Genomic DNA, 15,927 nt, shown 5'->3' on the forward strand with positions numbered 1-15,927 from the left:
CCCCCCCGCCGCATGCTGCTGCCCTGGCTTATGTCCCTGCCCACCTTCTTCCCAAACTCCGTTCGTGTCTTGGGGCTGGAGAAAAGGGCAAGATCGTGTAAACTTAGGACTAATTCAGACCCTTCAGTTGACGGCAGTATAAATCTTTTCTAGTTTAAGTTAAATATGTTTTGACAAAGTGCACACCGCTATGAAGGTAGATTCCTACAAGGCTGCAAAGACGCCGTGGCTTTGACCCTGCACCTGCCCCACCCCCGCCCACCTGTCATCCCTTGACACACCCGGTTCGCACAATAGTTTTATGAACTAATCAGCCATCTGGTTTTCTAAAATACTAAGTAAGGCCCTTTTCCATTTCAGAAAACAGATAAAAAGGAAAATTCAGGAAGTTTGGAGGCCATAAATGAGCCCATTCCCCAGCCTATGCCTTTTCCACCCAGCATTATCAGGTCAGGATCCCCGAAATTGGATCCTTCTGAGGTCTACCTGAAATCTAAGACTTTATACGAAGATAAACGTAAGTAGTTGTGGACTATTTCAGGAAAGCATGCGACAAAATCAATTTGAGTTTTCTAAAAAACTGGGATTGTAAAGCTTTCAAAACCGTATTGTAAAGCTGTTCCTTCCTCCCAGTTTTCATTTGACTCTGGGCTTCTTCCATTTATATTCAACATTCATTCATCCATTTTTTTTTTTTTTTTCAAAACCAGGGATAAAGTGCCTACTGTCTACCTAACATGGTTGTAGGTGATGGGAGTAGGGAGATAAATAGGTTCTGCAGGCCCTGCGCCCAAACAGATGATTAGCCCTGATTGGAAAAGACAAATATGTAATCAGAGAAGTCTGTCTAAATGAGTCCAGATGAGTCTCACTGGGACCCAAAGGAGGAGATGATCAGTTTACCAGTGGGGGTGGCAGGAAGCATCAGATACTGCTTCACGTGGCAAGTTAAGCCAGAACCACGTCTTCAAAGACGAAGAGGTATTTATGAGGCAGAGAGAAAGGGAAAGAAAGCAGGAATAACCTTTGCATGTTGACCTTGCACAGCCTGGGTTCTGCAAGTAGCCGAGTTCGGCTGGGTCCAGTTGGCACCAGAAACCAAAGGGCGGGGGAGCAGGAGCCAGCAGGCTGGGGAGGGAGGGTTGGGGAGGGCAGGGGAGGCCGCTCTGAGGAAGCTGGAGTCCATCATAGAAAGGAAAGAGAGCCGAGCAGTGGTTTCACTGTAGGTAGGGGTGATCGTCTTGGACTTGTATTTCGGAGATTTTCCTGGCAGGGGTGTGAGGGGTGGTGAGTCAGAAAGTGTGCAGCCTGAGGAGGAGACCAGCGTAGACTTAGCTCAGAGGAGCTCAGCTGAGAGGTGATGAGCGGGGAGCATGCAGAAGGCAGAAATTCAGTTTGGTGCTCATTTGTTTAAAATGAAGAATGTTTTCCAGAGTAAAATTGCAGATTATGTAGGCTTAATTTTTTCCAAATTAATTTGTTTCTGAGAAATCTAAATCTGCCTTGGAAACTGTGTACACAGGTAGAAATATTATGTATAATCGGCTTCATATTTAATCAATTCCCGATCTGTATCTTTTTTTTTTTTTTAAGATTTTATTTATTTATTTGACAGAGAGAGATCACAAGTAGGCGGAGAGGCAGGCAGAGTGTGTGTTTGGGGGGGGGGGGGAGGGTCCACCCCGAGCCGAGAGCCCCACGCGGAGCTCGATCCCATGACCCTGGGGGCCAGGCCCGGGGCGGAGGGCAGAGGCTTTAACCCACTGAGCCACCCAGGTGCCCCCCCCGATCTGTATCTTGATAGGCCCAGGCCATATTCAGAAAGATGGAAACCAGAGGCAAATACAGCAAAGCAATAATTTGAATTAATAGAACTATGGAGAATCCCTTTCTTCTGACTTGCCATTGATAGGCTGGTATATTCTTAGTATTGGTGGACACTATACTTTGGGCCTTCATCTTTGGGCCACATCTGTAAAGTAACTGAGTTGGGCTCCAGAGTCTTTTATCCCTAAAGTTCGGTAATTCTAATAGGATTCATTTCTTAAAAGAGACTGCTTCTAAGAAACATTATCAAGATTTACCCTGTCCGATACCTTAATTTTTATATCTCTCCCCAGGTTTCTAGCAAACACTTCTTGCTTATGAATAACATTAATATTTTCTTGAAGATCAAATTATTTTATTTATGAAGTAGGTTTTTCCAGACATAATATTCTGATGAATGCAACCTGCCGTTGGGGCGCGGGATAGGGTGGGTGAAGAGCCTGGACTCTAGAAATCAAGCTGGCTTGAAATCTTAGCTCTTGCATTTACTTGCTGCCGACACTGGACCACTTAGCTAGGCCTCAGCTTCCACAGCTAGAGAATGGGGCTAATGATAGGTGTTAGCGATCATTATTTCCTTTTAAAATTATAACCATTTGCAAAATTAGGCTAAGCAAATATGGAATGCTTTTCAGAAGCAAAGATATTAGTTTAGTAGTAGAATTAAGGCATTGTACGGACTCTCTTTTCCTAGTATTTGTCCAAATGTTAATTTAGGTAATTTGTACCTATCAAACATCAAACTTAAATTGGATGATTCTGCACTTAATATCACAACACGGATTTGAAACCATTAGGATTTAATGGCAGCATAATGGAAGTGGAAATGTTCCTGAGCACTTGCCATACAAAGTTTTGTTTAGAGCTGAAAATAAAGACTTAGAATTGATTTTTTTTTTTTTTTTTGGTACTAGTATGTAGTGGTATGTTCTTGTGTAAGTTTTCACCTACCAGAGAGTTCTGAAGTTATAGTTCATTGAACTCGATACTATGATCCTACTAAATAATTGCACTGTTTTATTATAATCCTTTTTAAGTAAATCAAAGCATTTTGATTTTTGTATTTATTTTTCTATTTTTCTGATTTTTCTTAGCACCAAACACCAAGGACTTGGACGTTTTTCTTCGGAAACAGGAGTCAGGATTTGGCTTCCGGGTCCTGGGAGGAGAGGGACCCGACCAGTCTGTAAGTTCACATACGTCAGAATTTGGCCATTCCTATGAAATTGTGGGTGGCTGTTCAGTAGAATATGGTGCTTTTGTTCTCTCTCTTTTTCTTTTTTTTTTTTTATGATTTTGTTTCCTGTAAGCATCTCCAGAATGAGAGGAAGAACTGCATATCTGTTAGTGTGGCGGGGGTGGGGGGGTCTCTCAGTTATCTTGGTGTGGCGGAGGCTAGAACTGAAGGCAGGAATTGAATATGTCCGCTGTCAGTGGGGCAGTAATCAATTTCTGTCCTTCTCTATGTACCTACAGCTTATTTTCAATTTCTGTTTCCCTTTGCCTTTGTTAAATTTTAAGACCCTTGCCTTCTCTAAGAAAGAAGCATCCTGTTTGCCACCATCAGTCTGTCCTTTGACTGAATGCGCCGTAAACAGGTGGCGTGAGCCCACGCGTATTTGGTCACTTACTCTTATTAATGGGTTGACAGTTTCATGCTCAGTACTTCACCTGCCATTTCATCTGCCATACCTGTGAAACTAGAAAAATATAAAATAATTGATGTTTCTGTCCAGAAAGCATAAGGGTTATGTTTGTAAAGCATTTAAAAATCTAGAACTTTATACACGATTCTCACATAAAGTTTAGAGGACAAATGTAATAGGTTCTATTTTTAAGTCTTGCCCTCAGTTTGAATGACAGAGAAGTAATGTGCTTTGTAGAGTTGGAGAACATATTTAAGTTTTTTCTGTGTAATATAAGAAAGACATTATTATCGTGCTTGGAAGTGAGTAACAGTAACCTTTTAAAATGATAGGCTTCTGGGGCGCCTGGGTGGCTCAGTGGGTTAAGCCGCTGCCTTCGGCTCAGGTCATGATCTCAGGGTCCTGGGATCGAGTCCCGCATCGGGCTCTCTGCTCAGCGGGGAGCCTGCTTCCTCCTCTCTCTCTCTCTGCCTGCGTCTTTGCCTACTTGTGATCGCTCTCTGTCAAATAAATAAATAAAATCTTTAAAAAAAAAAATGATAGGCTTCTTTCTATTTCTGGATAGAAGAGTTGATTTATATATTGTACATGTGTTCTAATTAGCCATATTGGCTATAGTTAAAACAATGATCGGAGACAAATAAAGCCCCAGGCAGGTTATCCAGTAGCTTGACTGTTCTTGGTGGAGAATGGGGTTCTGTTTTCATGCTTCCTATTTTGTTGATCCGTATAATGATGACTGAAACATTTTCAGAGTTTATATCAAACAACTTGGGAGAAACCCTTCTCTTAAATGTCAGGTTTTAGCCGCTCTGAATCTAGGCCAAACATTCAGGATTCCCTAATTACAGTAGTCTAATTGCCAGCAAACAAGATGAGCCAGATCCGTTTACCTCGATGTAAGTGGACCTCAGGCCATTCTGTTCCCCTGAGATTTCTGCTGCTTTGCGATTTAGGAACAAGAAATATTTCTGGGTTTATATACTGAATTTCCACTAGTAACCATATGTAATGGGATTTTCTTAAGAATTATCCCAGTTGCTCTCAACAGTGTATAGAAAACCTTTGCTGGGGCGCCTGGGTGGCTCAGTGGATTAAGCCGCTGCCTTCGGCTCAGGTCATGATCTCAGGGTCCTGGGATCGAGCCCCGCATCGGGCTCTTTGCTCAGCGGGAGCCTGCTTCTCTCTCTCTCTCTCTGCCTGACTCTCCGCCTACTTGTGATCTCTCTCTCTGTCAAATAAATAAATAAATAAAATCTTTGAAAAAAAAAAAAAAAAAAAAAAAAAAAAAAAAAAAACCTTTGCTGATGGCATTCGGTACACTTTTTGTACTTTTTAGTAGCTACTCCACAGAATTGCGTTTTCTGAATTTAATGTCTTTTGTCATATTGGTAGAAGTGATAGTGGCACTTTTTAAGTCATTGAACAGCTTTGCATTTTCCATCTTGCGTTTATGCATCCCTGAAGATCCAGGAGGGATCACGGAGTGGGGTTATGTGAAACGCCCTTTTGGAGAATGGTCACTTTCCAAGATACTGCCTTTCTCAAATGTTCATGGTTGAACTGCAAAAACAGTGTTGGTTTGCATAGTACTGAGTTAGGAAGCCTTTAGCTCAATAGTTAAGGGTCGTAGGGGAGCCTAGTCCACTGTAGAGATCAACCTACGCTTCGGTATCTTATCAGATCTACATTGGGGCCATCATTCCTCTGGGCGCCGCGGAGAAAGACGGCAGGCTGCGTGCAGCTGACGAGCTGATGTGCATTGATGGGATTCCCGTGAAAGGGAAGTCTCACAAACAAGTCTTGGACCTCATGACCACGGCTGCTCGAAATGGCCACGTGCTGCTAACAGTCAGAAGAAAGGTCTTCTGTGGTATGTGAGCCCATCCCTGCTTCATAGGCTAATCAAGAAACAAAGAGACTTAGTGTGCTGTCTGTACAGTTTTGCGGTTTCTTTAGTTTGTTTCTTGGTGTACGAGATGAGCCAGGGCCTGCCTCCTCATGGGAGGTCATGGAACATCAGAAGGATCCAGAAATAATACTACTATCGGAAGAGAGAAAGAAATTTGTTGCCTCTAGATTAAGACCATATTAACATATTGACAGATTTTGCCAATGTGGTGGTATAGATGGGAATATCAGGTTAAGTCTGTTTTCTTAAAAAGAAGTACAGTTTTTTAGTCATATCAAGAGATCCCTTGAGCTGAATAGCAAAAGATTTTGGATCCTGAGGAATTGCTAAATATTCAAAGAGGGCCGAATGTTTCTGTTTGAGTACTTTTAATATGTCATTTAACAGTAAGAAGAAAATGTTTATCGAGTGCTTACTCTGTCTCAGACATACAGATTCTTTTATTTAGTCTTTACGACACCAGGATATAAATACTGGTGTTTTACAGTTACCCACAAAACAGTTGAGACACGTTACTGGTGAGTAGCAGGGTCAGGATTAGAACAGGGAGTTTAATTATAGAGCCCAGGGTCTAAACCATTACATGAGGGTGGAAAAACATTTTCCTCATCAATAGCTTTGTGAATGTTACATCGGAATTTTAGAAGTGAGTTCTTGCCACTTGAAGATCTTAAAAAGACAACCCTGTAGCACAAGAATGTGAGCCTCATTGAGGTAGGGACAGTGATGCACTTAGCTAACTGCTGTATCCCCCACACATAAAACAGTGTCTGCCTGGCACAGAGCGGACATCAGTGAAGGTGTGTGGACTTGATGAATATTTGCATTACTTTTTAAAATGAGGCTCTGTGTTTTTGATTGCATCTTCCAAAGGAAAGGCCTGCCTGTTTTTCTATGAACCAGACATTTAAAGACACACACAGATTTTAATGCTGTGTCGGTTGTGTTGGAGTCAGAACATAACCACATGCGGTAAAAAATGTGCTGTTGTACAACTAGAGACTGGCTCTCTCCCGGAGAGCATCATGAAGATGTTTTGTAGTAGTTTGATACTCCTGGAGGCATTTAGCTAATTTATTATGACCACACATTATACAAAAAAACAACCTTTATTTTTCATTAATGATTGGATGTTGGCAGCACTTTGTTGAAATTCTAAGACATAATCTCAGAATCAGGTAGATTTTGAGTCAAAAGACCACTTCTAAACGGATATTCCTCAGGGGCGGTGTGTTCTGGCTGTTGTTAATGATGGCTCCAGTTATGTCAAATTATGACACAAAATTTGCCTGTTTTTCTAAATCAGTTAGAACTAACTTGTGTTATTTCTTGAATTCTGATGTCATACTTGAATGGGAAAAAATATGTAAGTTTACGTCTCTGTTTGCTGGGGATCCCTAGGACCTGTTCTGCTCCTGGAAGAATTGGCTGCCCACGTGGACAGTTTGTCATTTGCTGGGTGCGGTAGGCGGCGGGCCACTGAGGTTAGCACATCTGGTATCATCAGTCAGGAAGGCTGCACCTGTAAAACACACTCTGTAGGATGAAGCTTGTGTTGACGGCTAACCTCTCAACCAGTGAGGGGCAGCACCTCTGCCCCATGCAGTGAGCTCCCTGGCATCACCAGCGTTAGTCCCACACCGAGTTATATTTAATGTTAATTTTAAAAGGAAGTCATACCGGGTCAGTTTTCATGACCAACTTTTGTTAAAATTACTGATCAGAATCCTGCTGGAATTAGGACAATTTCAGGAAGAATGGGTTTACCGCGAGCTTTCACAGAAGCTTCAAGAAAGCTTCCTTTAAAATGAGATACCATAGCATTCTTCAGGTTATAGGCTGGCGAGTACTGAAGATGTCAGCCCCAGTGCTGCCCCCTACAGCTGCACTCCCACGATGTCCAGAGCTCATGTAGGGGGATTGCTTTTCCGTGCTCTATGGTATTCAAATCTTTGTTCTGGGAGAGGCTTAGCACAGAAACACTTCAGTCAACAAAAATTATGATGTACCGGAAATATCAGAATTGGTCGTGTTTATTACAGAGAAACAACCTGAGGAGGACAGCTCTCCAGCATTCCTGTTGACACAGAATGGCTCACCCCGCCCGCACCGAGCAGAGGTCCCAGCCAGGCCTGCTCTGCAGGAGGCCTATGATGTTGTCTTGCAACGGAAGGAAAATGAAGGATTTGGCTTTGTCATCCTCACCTCCAAAAACAAACCCCCTCCGGGAGGTAAGGACTGCTGTAGCCTCCTGTCCCTGCAGTTTGAGTTTTCTGACTCTCCCAGGGGGCTTCGTGAAACCTAATTAGGAATTATGTATACATTGCCTTAGAGACTTATCTTTTTAAGAGCGATGAATATTTTCTTTATTTCCAAACCAGGTGGTCTGAACCTGAACTTTCAGGCCTCAGGTTTGTCTCTCATCTCAGGTTTCATAAAATCAGTCTTAGCAGCTCTGCTCTGTTTGCATCCAGAGGGGAGGGATGTGAGGTACGCTCCCTCTGAGATTCAGCAAAAGGACAATGCTGAGTTTCTTCAAATAAGGAGGCATAGATTATTTGTTTTGTTTTAATTAGAAGAAACTGAATGCAGAAATGAATCAAATACTAGAAGCAGTTGAGAAGAAGCAAAATAGATTAACAGAAAAATCTTAACCCAAATATGTCTTAAGTAGTCCTATTGTGTTGTTTAATCATAATTGCCACATTCCAGCTCAAAAGGAACCTTCTTGAATGACAACAGGCATTCTTATCTTTTATAGATGCATCATTGAAAGGTAAAATTTTTGTCAGAACTTTAAGTATTAATCCAAATATCCTGAACCCAGTTTAACAGAATATTGTCATCTGGGAAGGACAACTGCATACATTAACTCCTCCAGCAAAGGAGGAATTCCCTCTAGTATGTTCAGGGCGGTTACGATCCGGCAAATCAGTATTTGTTTTGCCTTTAAGTTTCTAAGAAATAATCATCTTTAAATATAATTATAAGATCCAAGTGAATGTAAGATGAGAACCAGAAAATTGAGATTGATCTATCATACTTGTCTGGTGACTTTATTTTTCCAGGTCAAATGGTAAACATCTTTGACCACAGGAAAACATGTGCTTGCCTTTGCCAGTGGATTTGATTATATCCTGAGTAGTAAGATCCTTTTAGACTAGATGGTCACAAAAGTCTTAGAAAAAGAAGAAAACCCTTTTCAGGAGTGTTGGAAGCCACACCAATTTGCAAAAATCTTGCTAAAATTAATGCAAGTGTGTAAAGGAAGAAGATCCTATGACATGGATGAGTTATTACTATAGTATCAGGTCACTGCTCACTGATACTAGTTTCCATTTTCCAAAAGCAGTTGCTATGGTAACCCTTGGAACTGGAACTGTCACTGAGGCTCTGAGGATGATTATGTGGCCTGTGTTGGAAAAATGAAAGAAAGCAGATTTTTGGTGGGTTTTGTGTTAAAGCGTTGGAAATCAGGATTTCCCAAATCAAATAACCATTTTAGTTAACCATACTCTTTTCTAATGCCATACAATAATCCCACGCATTCAGATTAACAAAAACAGTGCAAGATTATTACTCACTGCGAGAGATGCTAACTGCTTTCTATACCGAAGATACTCCTTCTCTAGAACTGCCGAAATTAGGGGAGAGCCACAAAACAAAGCAATATAGAGAAATTCAGAATAAGTTGCCTTATTTATATAGGCTTAATCTTTTTGTAGTTTTTGTTGATGTTTAAAATATATGTTGCATTTTAATATATAGTAAGTATATTGTTTCACTGGTGCATGTTTGTCTATATTTAAATTTTTCAAATATTTTTATATTTATTCGTCTTAATTATTTCTTACTGTTTTGATGGTTTTGTGTACCATAGATGCTGGTCTCTGTGTAAGATAGTGTCATTAGCTGTTGGGCTCTGTAATCAAATTCAGCTTCATGCCCCACTTATGTCTTTTAATAGCTGTCTGATCTCGGGCAAATTACTTACCCTCCAAGAGCTCCAATTTCCTCTTCGAGATGAGGATGATGCTAACACTTCCTGTCTCAGAGGAGTCTGAGGATTAAAGGAGATAACGCATGTGAGCCCTTAGCCCGGACCTTTACTAAAAGCTGCTGGTGACTGTTGGAGCTTCTGCTGCTCTGGCCATTGTGTTATTTATAAAATTGTTTGTCTCTTGCTTTTTTTTTTTTTCCTTTAAGAAACTTTAAAAAGTTTATCAATACTTGAGTAACGAGATGGGAAAGAAAGCCCAATTAAAATGTAAGATCGAGGCAGCAGCTCATGTGTAGCAGGAAATGAGTGTTTGCAGCTCATTATCAACCTGAATGGTAAATTAGACTTCGGGTACCCATGAATTTTGTATAAAGTCCTTGAGCTTTTCAGTCATTGGTGCAACCCCAGAACTGGTAATTTCACTGAAATGCTAGTTGATAATCTCACAGAATGCTGAGCCCTGCAAGCCTTCTCCTTGGGATTCTCATGCATCTCATGTAGATAGAAGGAGGGTGCTGGGGCGGGGGTGGAGGGGTTTGGGTGAGGAGCTTTCACTCACAGAGACTGAGCAGTAGCTGTGGACTGCATTACAGAGAAGGTGTGGACAGACCAGAGTTAGCACAGGTGAAAAGGAAGGGAAGTTATTAGACTAGCTCATTCTTTATGGACCTTGTCTTGTTGTAGATTGGTACTCTGTTCGGGATGGATTATTTCTTCCTTCTGATTAAATGTATTTTCTGGTGACATCTGTCCCAAGCAGAGTTCCTGGCAGCAACTCTGACACCAGTCATGAAATTCTGAGATTCTTGGGGTGCCTGGGCGGCTCAGTCAGTTAGGTGTCTGCCTTCGGCTCAGGTCATGATCTCAGGGTCCTGGGATCGAGCCCCACTTCGAGCTCCTGGGTCAACAGGGTGTCTGCTTCTCCCTCTGCCCCCTTGCCCTGCTTGTGCTCTCTCTCTGACAAATAAATAAATAAAATCTTAAAAAGAAAAGGAATTCTGAGATTCTCTGCGGTCGACTTTTTCAAAGATCAGGGATCAGGGTCCAGCACCCTTACTGCCCTGGCCCCAGCTTGTGTAAGTGCTCAGTGAACAGAGTACCTAGAAAAGACCTCTCTGTGTTTAGGATCAAAAGGACTTAGCTAGTTTTTGCTTTGCTGGTGCTTCAGAGGTTTTAGTGCTTCTCTTTCTTATCATATACTTTTCAGCTCTGGTTGCAAAGAATTCTTTGAGAGAGGACATTTCCAATTACTGTCCTTTCTTTCCCTGAAAGAAATGTTTTAAGAGCACTACAGTGACCTCAGCAGCTGGACATTCCAGTCTGGGAGAAAGATTTAGGCCAAAGATGAAGACGGATAAACTGGTTTTATGGCCAATGCCTGTGGACTTGGTATACCAGCAAATGCAAGGCAGGACTTGAGACTTTTCCTTAGCTTTGTGTGCTCTACAGGGTTACTCTGAAAACTTCCCAGTCTGTTCAGAAGTTATCCTTCTACTGGTCTCTTTGCTGTTTTTAACTGTTTCGATAATACAGCTGTTAGCACCGAGAATATGGTAATCTGACTACTCTTACCTTCCTTCGCCCGGACAACTAACCCTTCGGGAAGTTCTGTCCCAAGATTTGCCGATTCTTTCTGAGCACATGGCTCACGTGATGAGAAGGAAACCACTGAGACTTCAGAGATTCACTTGGTTTGATGCTTTCCCAAGTCTGAACAAACCCTTTCAGCATGCCAAGGAGCTGAATGATTTCCTTCTCATTGAGAATGAACACCATGTACCAGTAGATCTTTTCTCAGGAGAAATGCTAAGGTATTGAGGTAGAAGGTCACCACAGGGCCACTGTCTGGTTTAGAATAAGATAGTTTCTTTCTTTCTTTCCAAAATTTTTATTTATTTATTTGAGAGAGAGCTAGAACACGAGCAGCAGTGGGTGGGAGAAGGAGGCATCCATCCCAGGGTCTCCAACCCAGGACCCTGGGATCATGACCTGAACCAAAAGCAGACACTTAACCAACTGAGCCTCCCAGGGACACTGTCGCACAGACTCTGACCTGCTCTTCTCTCCGTGAATCGCTCATGCTGACTGGCACAGGACATGGCCCACTACCCCAGATGCTTTTCTGATTATTTTGCTTTAAAGAAAATGGTATAAGTGCTTGATATAATTCAGAGCTAAAAGGCACTTGCTTCCAACGTTGATGTCCTCTATTTTAGGATAAAATCTCTCACTGTAGAATCCTGAAAGAGCAGGGGAGTGCCCCTGTCTGTGGGGCTATAAATCACAGCCAAGAATAACTTTCATTTCAAATGAAAGCCTATTTCAATGTCCCTGACATACACCTGCCATGACTTAGAAATATAAGGAGCCGATTTTACTATGGAAATTAAACATACTCAAAGTGCCATTTTAAATATTAATTATCCGTATTTGTTATAGTCAGTAGTCCGCTGGAGACCAATGCCCGCCAAGTTTACTGACCCGGGTAAGGAAATTCTTAAGGAACATGGAAGGAACATTCGTTTCTCAATGCAAATGCCCCCTTTTAAAGGGGTGAAAGATATTTTGACAAGATTTCCTGAGAGGGTCTGAGGAATCATTTTAAGCTGGAATAGCCAAGTGTCTTCAGAGTCTGGGAAAGCCTTCAGCATCATGAGCCCTTAGAGCTGTGTGGCGTGTCTTTGCAAATGTCTTTGACTCTGCTTTGTGCAGTTAGGGCAAGAGTTTATCCATGAGCCAAATAATCTCAGCCTTAAACATCTCATGTTCTGATTCCCCTCAGCTTTTCTAATTTAAAAAAAAAAATCTAAAGGCACACACAAAAGGAGTGAATTTTGGATTCGTTTTAACGGTCAGTCCTTTCACTCTGCCTGGATTTCTGAGCAGTAACCTCCAAGTCCTAACCTTGAATTTGAACTGCATTTATTTACAAGGCCCCCTGTGGGAGTAAATGCCCCCTCAGCAGAACCAGAGGTGGTCTCATTGTGGCAGTTTCTGAAATAGCCAAAACAGGACGCAGTCTGCATGGCCAGCAATCAGTAAGGACCATCCACTTCGTGAGAGAGTATCATATCAGGGAGGTCAGTAGCCTTCAAACAGGAGTGTTAGGAGGGCAGTGAGAAAACTGGGGAGAGGTTCGCGGTGAGTGAAAGGCAGCCCAGAGGTGTACGTGCTGCAGCTGCCGCCGTGTAAGGAGTGTGCACCCGTGCGGGCCGAGAGCCGAGGACCGCACGGAGATCGTCACTGCCGGGTAAGATGGCCACAGGCGACACTTTCTTGGCCTACATTTAAAGAACGTTTTTTGATGTTATGATGCGGAATTTTTAAATGATGATAAATCCAGCGCTAATGTATCTTAAATAATGGAAAAACCTGGGCGTTTGTTTCCCCTAGTTATTCCTCACAAAATCGGCCGAGTCATAGAGGGAAGCCCAGCAGATCGCTGTGGAAAGCTGAAAATCGGAGATCACATCTCTGCGGTGAATGGGCAGTCCATTGTTGAGCTGTCCCACGATAGCATTGTTCAGCTGATCAAAGACGCTGGTGTCACCGTCACACTTACAGTCGTTGCTGAGGAAGGTAAGGAGCCCGTCACGTTGCCTTGCACAAGCTCGTGTGAGTGACACAGGACGGAGCCCTTGGAAGCCAGCGGTTCCTTCCAGCACCGCGGGCAGGACCGCCGTGATAGAACCGTTTAGATACTCTGGAGTCTCCTCGTTTGCCTCTTCCACTGAATGAATTTAAGTGACAGTTTATTAAGAAGTTGTCAGTAGCTCGAGATAAGGAATCCAGCTCGCGAGTGGTGGCTGTTTCTCTACAGGCTGGAGAAGCAATCACCCAGAAGGGAGAGAGATTGGTCATACTTCTCAGATCTTATTTTCTTAAAATAATTTGTTCAGTTTCTGCTTGCTGGCGTGAGAGGAAATCCTCTAAAGATTCAAAGATAGTCACTGTTGCTGTCAAGCCTTTTGTGTCAGGGCCAGGCCCAGTGTGCCTGTCCTCACCGCCGGGGCTTTGTTCTGCGAGGCGCTGTCTAAATGGGGGGCCGGGCAGTGCATAGAAGCAGCCCGTAAATGGGGCATAAAATGCACTTAGTGTCTTGCCTTGCTTTAGAGCTGTCTTTTCGTCATTAAGGGTTTCTAATTAGGAATTTTGAACAGCACCCGTTAGGGCTCTTTGTTCATGAATTACAAGGTAAGGATTACATAATGTGCCTCTCATTTTTCCCAAGTTTGCAAAACTAAGAGCGGGGAAGCCCCAAAGCGCAGAATTAGGGCGAGTCCATCCATCTCTCCTGTTCAAACCCCGTGTACTGTAATGGGTGTTCATGGCCCATGGTGCCCCGTGGTCTTCTATTGTCATCAGTTCTGGGGTCTTTTTTTCTTGATTCTTCCATTCTTCACTCTTCCCGCTGCCCTTCCCTCCCACATTCATTCATAGCCAAAGTAGTATGTGATTCTGCTGCCATCCCAGCGCCGGACGGGCATTTCCACCTGCATGTGAGCTCTCCAGCCCTCGGACCTGGTGACATCCCTGCCCCGGCCCATTTCCCTTTTCTAGTCTGGTCCATGCTCTGCCAAGACTCTGTCCCAGACTCTGCTGCTCCTTCCTCCTCAAAATCCCCACTGCAGAAGCCCAAGTGTTTCCCCATTCTCTGCACAGAAGGTGTTTTATGAGTTTCATCCCAGCTTCCTTCTACAGATTCCTTCCAGATCCGCTCCAGAGCAAGGCCTCTTCGATCTCTGTGCCCATGGGTACCCCCCCGCTCTGTCCTGTGAGGCCCCCGCACTCCGCCACCCCGCAGTTCACTGAGCATTGCTCCTGTGTGATGGTCTCCCTGCTGAAGTGCTCTGCTTTTGGAAGACAAAGAGAATCTTATCAGTTGACTGTGATACTTAGTAGGTGGTCAGTAATTATTTTTTGAATGAAGAAATGAGTTCAATGGATGAACGAATGGACGAGGGAATGAATGAACAAAAAAACAAAGTAAAAGTCAGGCGACTTTCAGTTCTGTGCCAGTACCTAGCTCAGAGGCGTTAGATGCCCAATAGAAGAAGTGAGGCCTGTAACAGACATCGTTCACGGACACCTGTCAGCTAGCTGGATGACCTGAAAAAGCCACTTAAGGTTTCTGCCCTGCAGGTTTTTATCTGTATAGTGGAGCTGATAATGTCTATTTCAGGATCTCCATGAAAATTACAGTGGAAAACATACCTAGTCTGCATAAGTGCCCTGAGGTGCTCATCTAATGGTAGCTGGGTCATTTCACCCCATCTTTGCATGACTGACCCCCACATCTGGGCTTCTGCCCACATCTCACCGCCTAAGGACAGAGTAGCCATATTTAGTAAGCACTTAACACTATGGCAGGTGTTAGAAACACTTGACATCTGTTCAGTTGTTTCATGCTCAAACTAATCCTAGGTAGGCACTGTTGTTTTCCCATTCTGTAGATGAGGACACTGAGCCTCCCAGCACTTAGAGAACTTGCCCACAGTTACAAGGCTCCTGACAGAAGCAGAGTGGGAGTCTGCAGACTGGCCCCAGGATTCGCGCTCCTGACTGCTATGCCTTTCCCAACCACAGTATCCAGAATGACCCTGCCCGCCCCAGTCCTCTCACGCTCCGCCCTGCTCAACTTTGCTTCCTTGCACTGATGCCTGCCTGAGATGAGTGAACCTGTGGTTTGTTTACTGCCGTCTCCCCTCCGCCACAATGCAGAGTCACAAGATTCCTGAAGTTAGACGTCTTGTCACGTTCAGTGCTGAACCCCAAGGGCCTAAAACAGTGTCGGGCACATAGTAAGTGCTCAATAAAAAAGTTCTTGAAGGACTTTGGGGCAGGTTTCTTTGTCTCCCTTTGCTCACTATGGTTACTTCGCTCTCCAGAGCTTGCTTTTTAGCCTTAAATTTGTTCTGTGACCCACAAAGAAAAGTAGGCATCGGCATCACAGGAGATCGCATTTTAGGTTTGCTTGGAGGATGAGGTCTGTAGTACACTCACGTCAGTGTGCCTGGCACGTAGCTGCGAAAGAAGCTCCCTCAAGTAGTGGGACCAGCAGTCCTCGTGCTCAGTGTTTCTCTAGCCATGTGTCAAAAGGACCAGTGACATTTCCAGCCCACCACAGCCAGCATTTTTGTGACATACATAAAAATGAAATGAAAAATAAAAATCAAGACATAAAATCATTCTGTCAAGTCATGAGAAAATGTTTTAAAAGCTTACTCTTGGTATCTATAGGCGTCTTACTGCTGACCAACCCAAGAACCACACACCCAGTAGCTACAGGATAAAGGGCTCAGTAAGAGAATTAGTAAAAAAAATTTGGGGGGCCAAAATTACCCTTTATTGTTGATGGTGTTTGAGAGGTTATCCAAGATTGCTCAGGCATTTTTCTTAAAGGAAAAATTAACTTTGACGCTGTGGTCCGAATACTTATGGACGTACTCAAGATTTTCTATATAGGGCCAGTCCGTGTTTAGGCAAAATAGAACAGTGGAAGGAAACCCCCCAGCAGTACATGCTTTAGAGTCTATTTCAGG

At 43.3% G+C, this 15,927-nt stretch overlaps 1 protein-coding gene across 2 annotated transcripts in view; it reads left to right on the forward strand.

Annotated features, from left to right (window-relative positions):
• The window catches only part of MAGI3 (membrane associated guanylate kinase, WW and PDZ domain containing 3), a 238,322-nt gene that overhangs the window by 205,519 nt on the left and 16,876 nt on the right, over positions 1-15,927 (forward strand). For both annotated transcript variants that reach the window (XM_059375780.1, XM_059375779.1), the window contains exons 12-16: positions 361-517; positions 2,922-3,013; positions 5,157-5,346; positions 7,428-7,616; positions 12,779-12,964. In XM_059375780.1, coding sequence (XP_059231763.1) covers positions 361-517; positions 2,922-3,013; positions 5,157-5,346; positions 7,428-7,616; positions 12,779-12,964 — 814 coding nt within the window. The remainder of the gene's footprint in view (positions 1-360; positions 518-2,921; positions 3,014-5,156; positions 5,347-7,427; positions 7,617-12,778; positions 12,965-15,927) is intronic.

This window comes from Mustela nigripes, chromosome 14 (genome assembly GCF_022355385.1).
Source record: "Mustela nigripes isolate SB6536 chromosome 14, MUSNIG.SB6536, whole genome shotgun sequence".
Taxonomy (NCBI): domain Eukaryota; kingdom Metazoa; phylum Chordata; class Mammalia; order Carnivora; family Mustelidae; genus Mustela; species Mustela nigripes.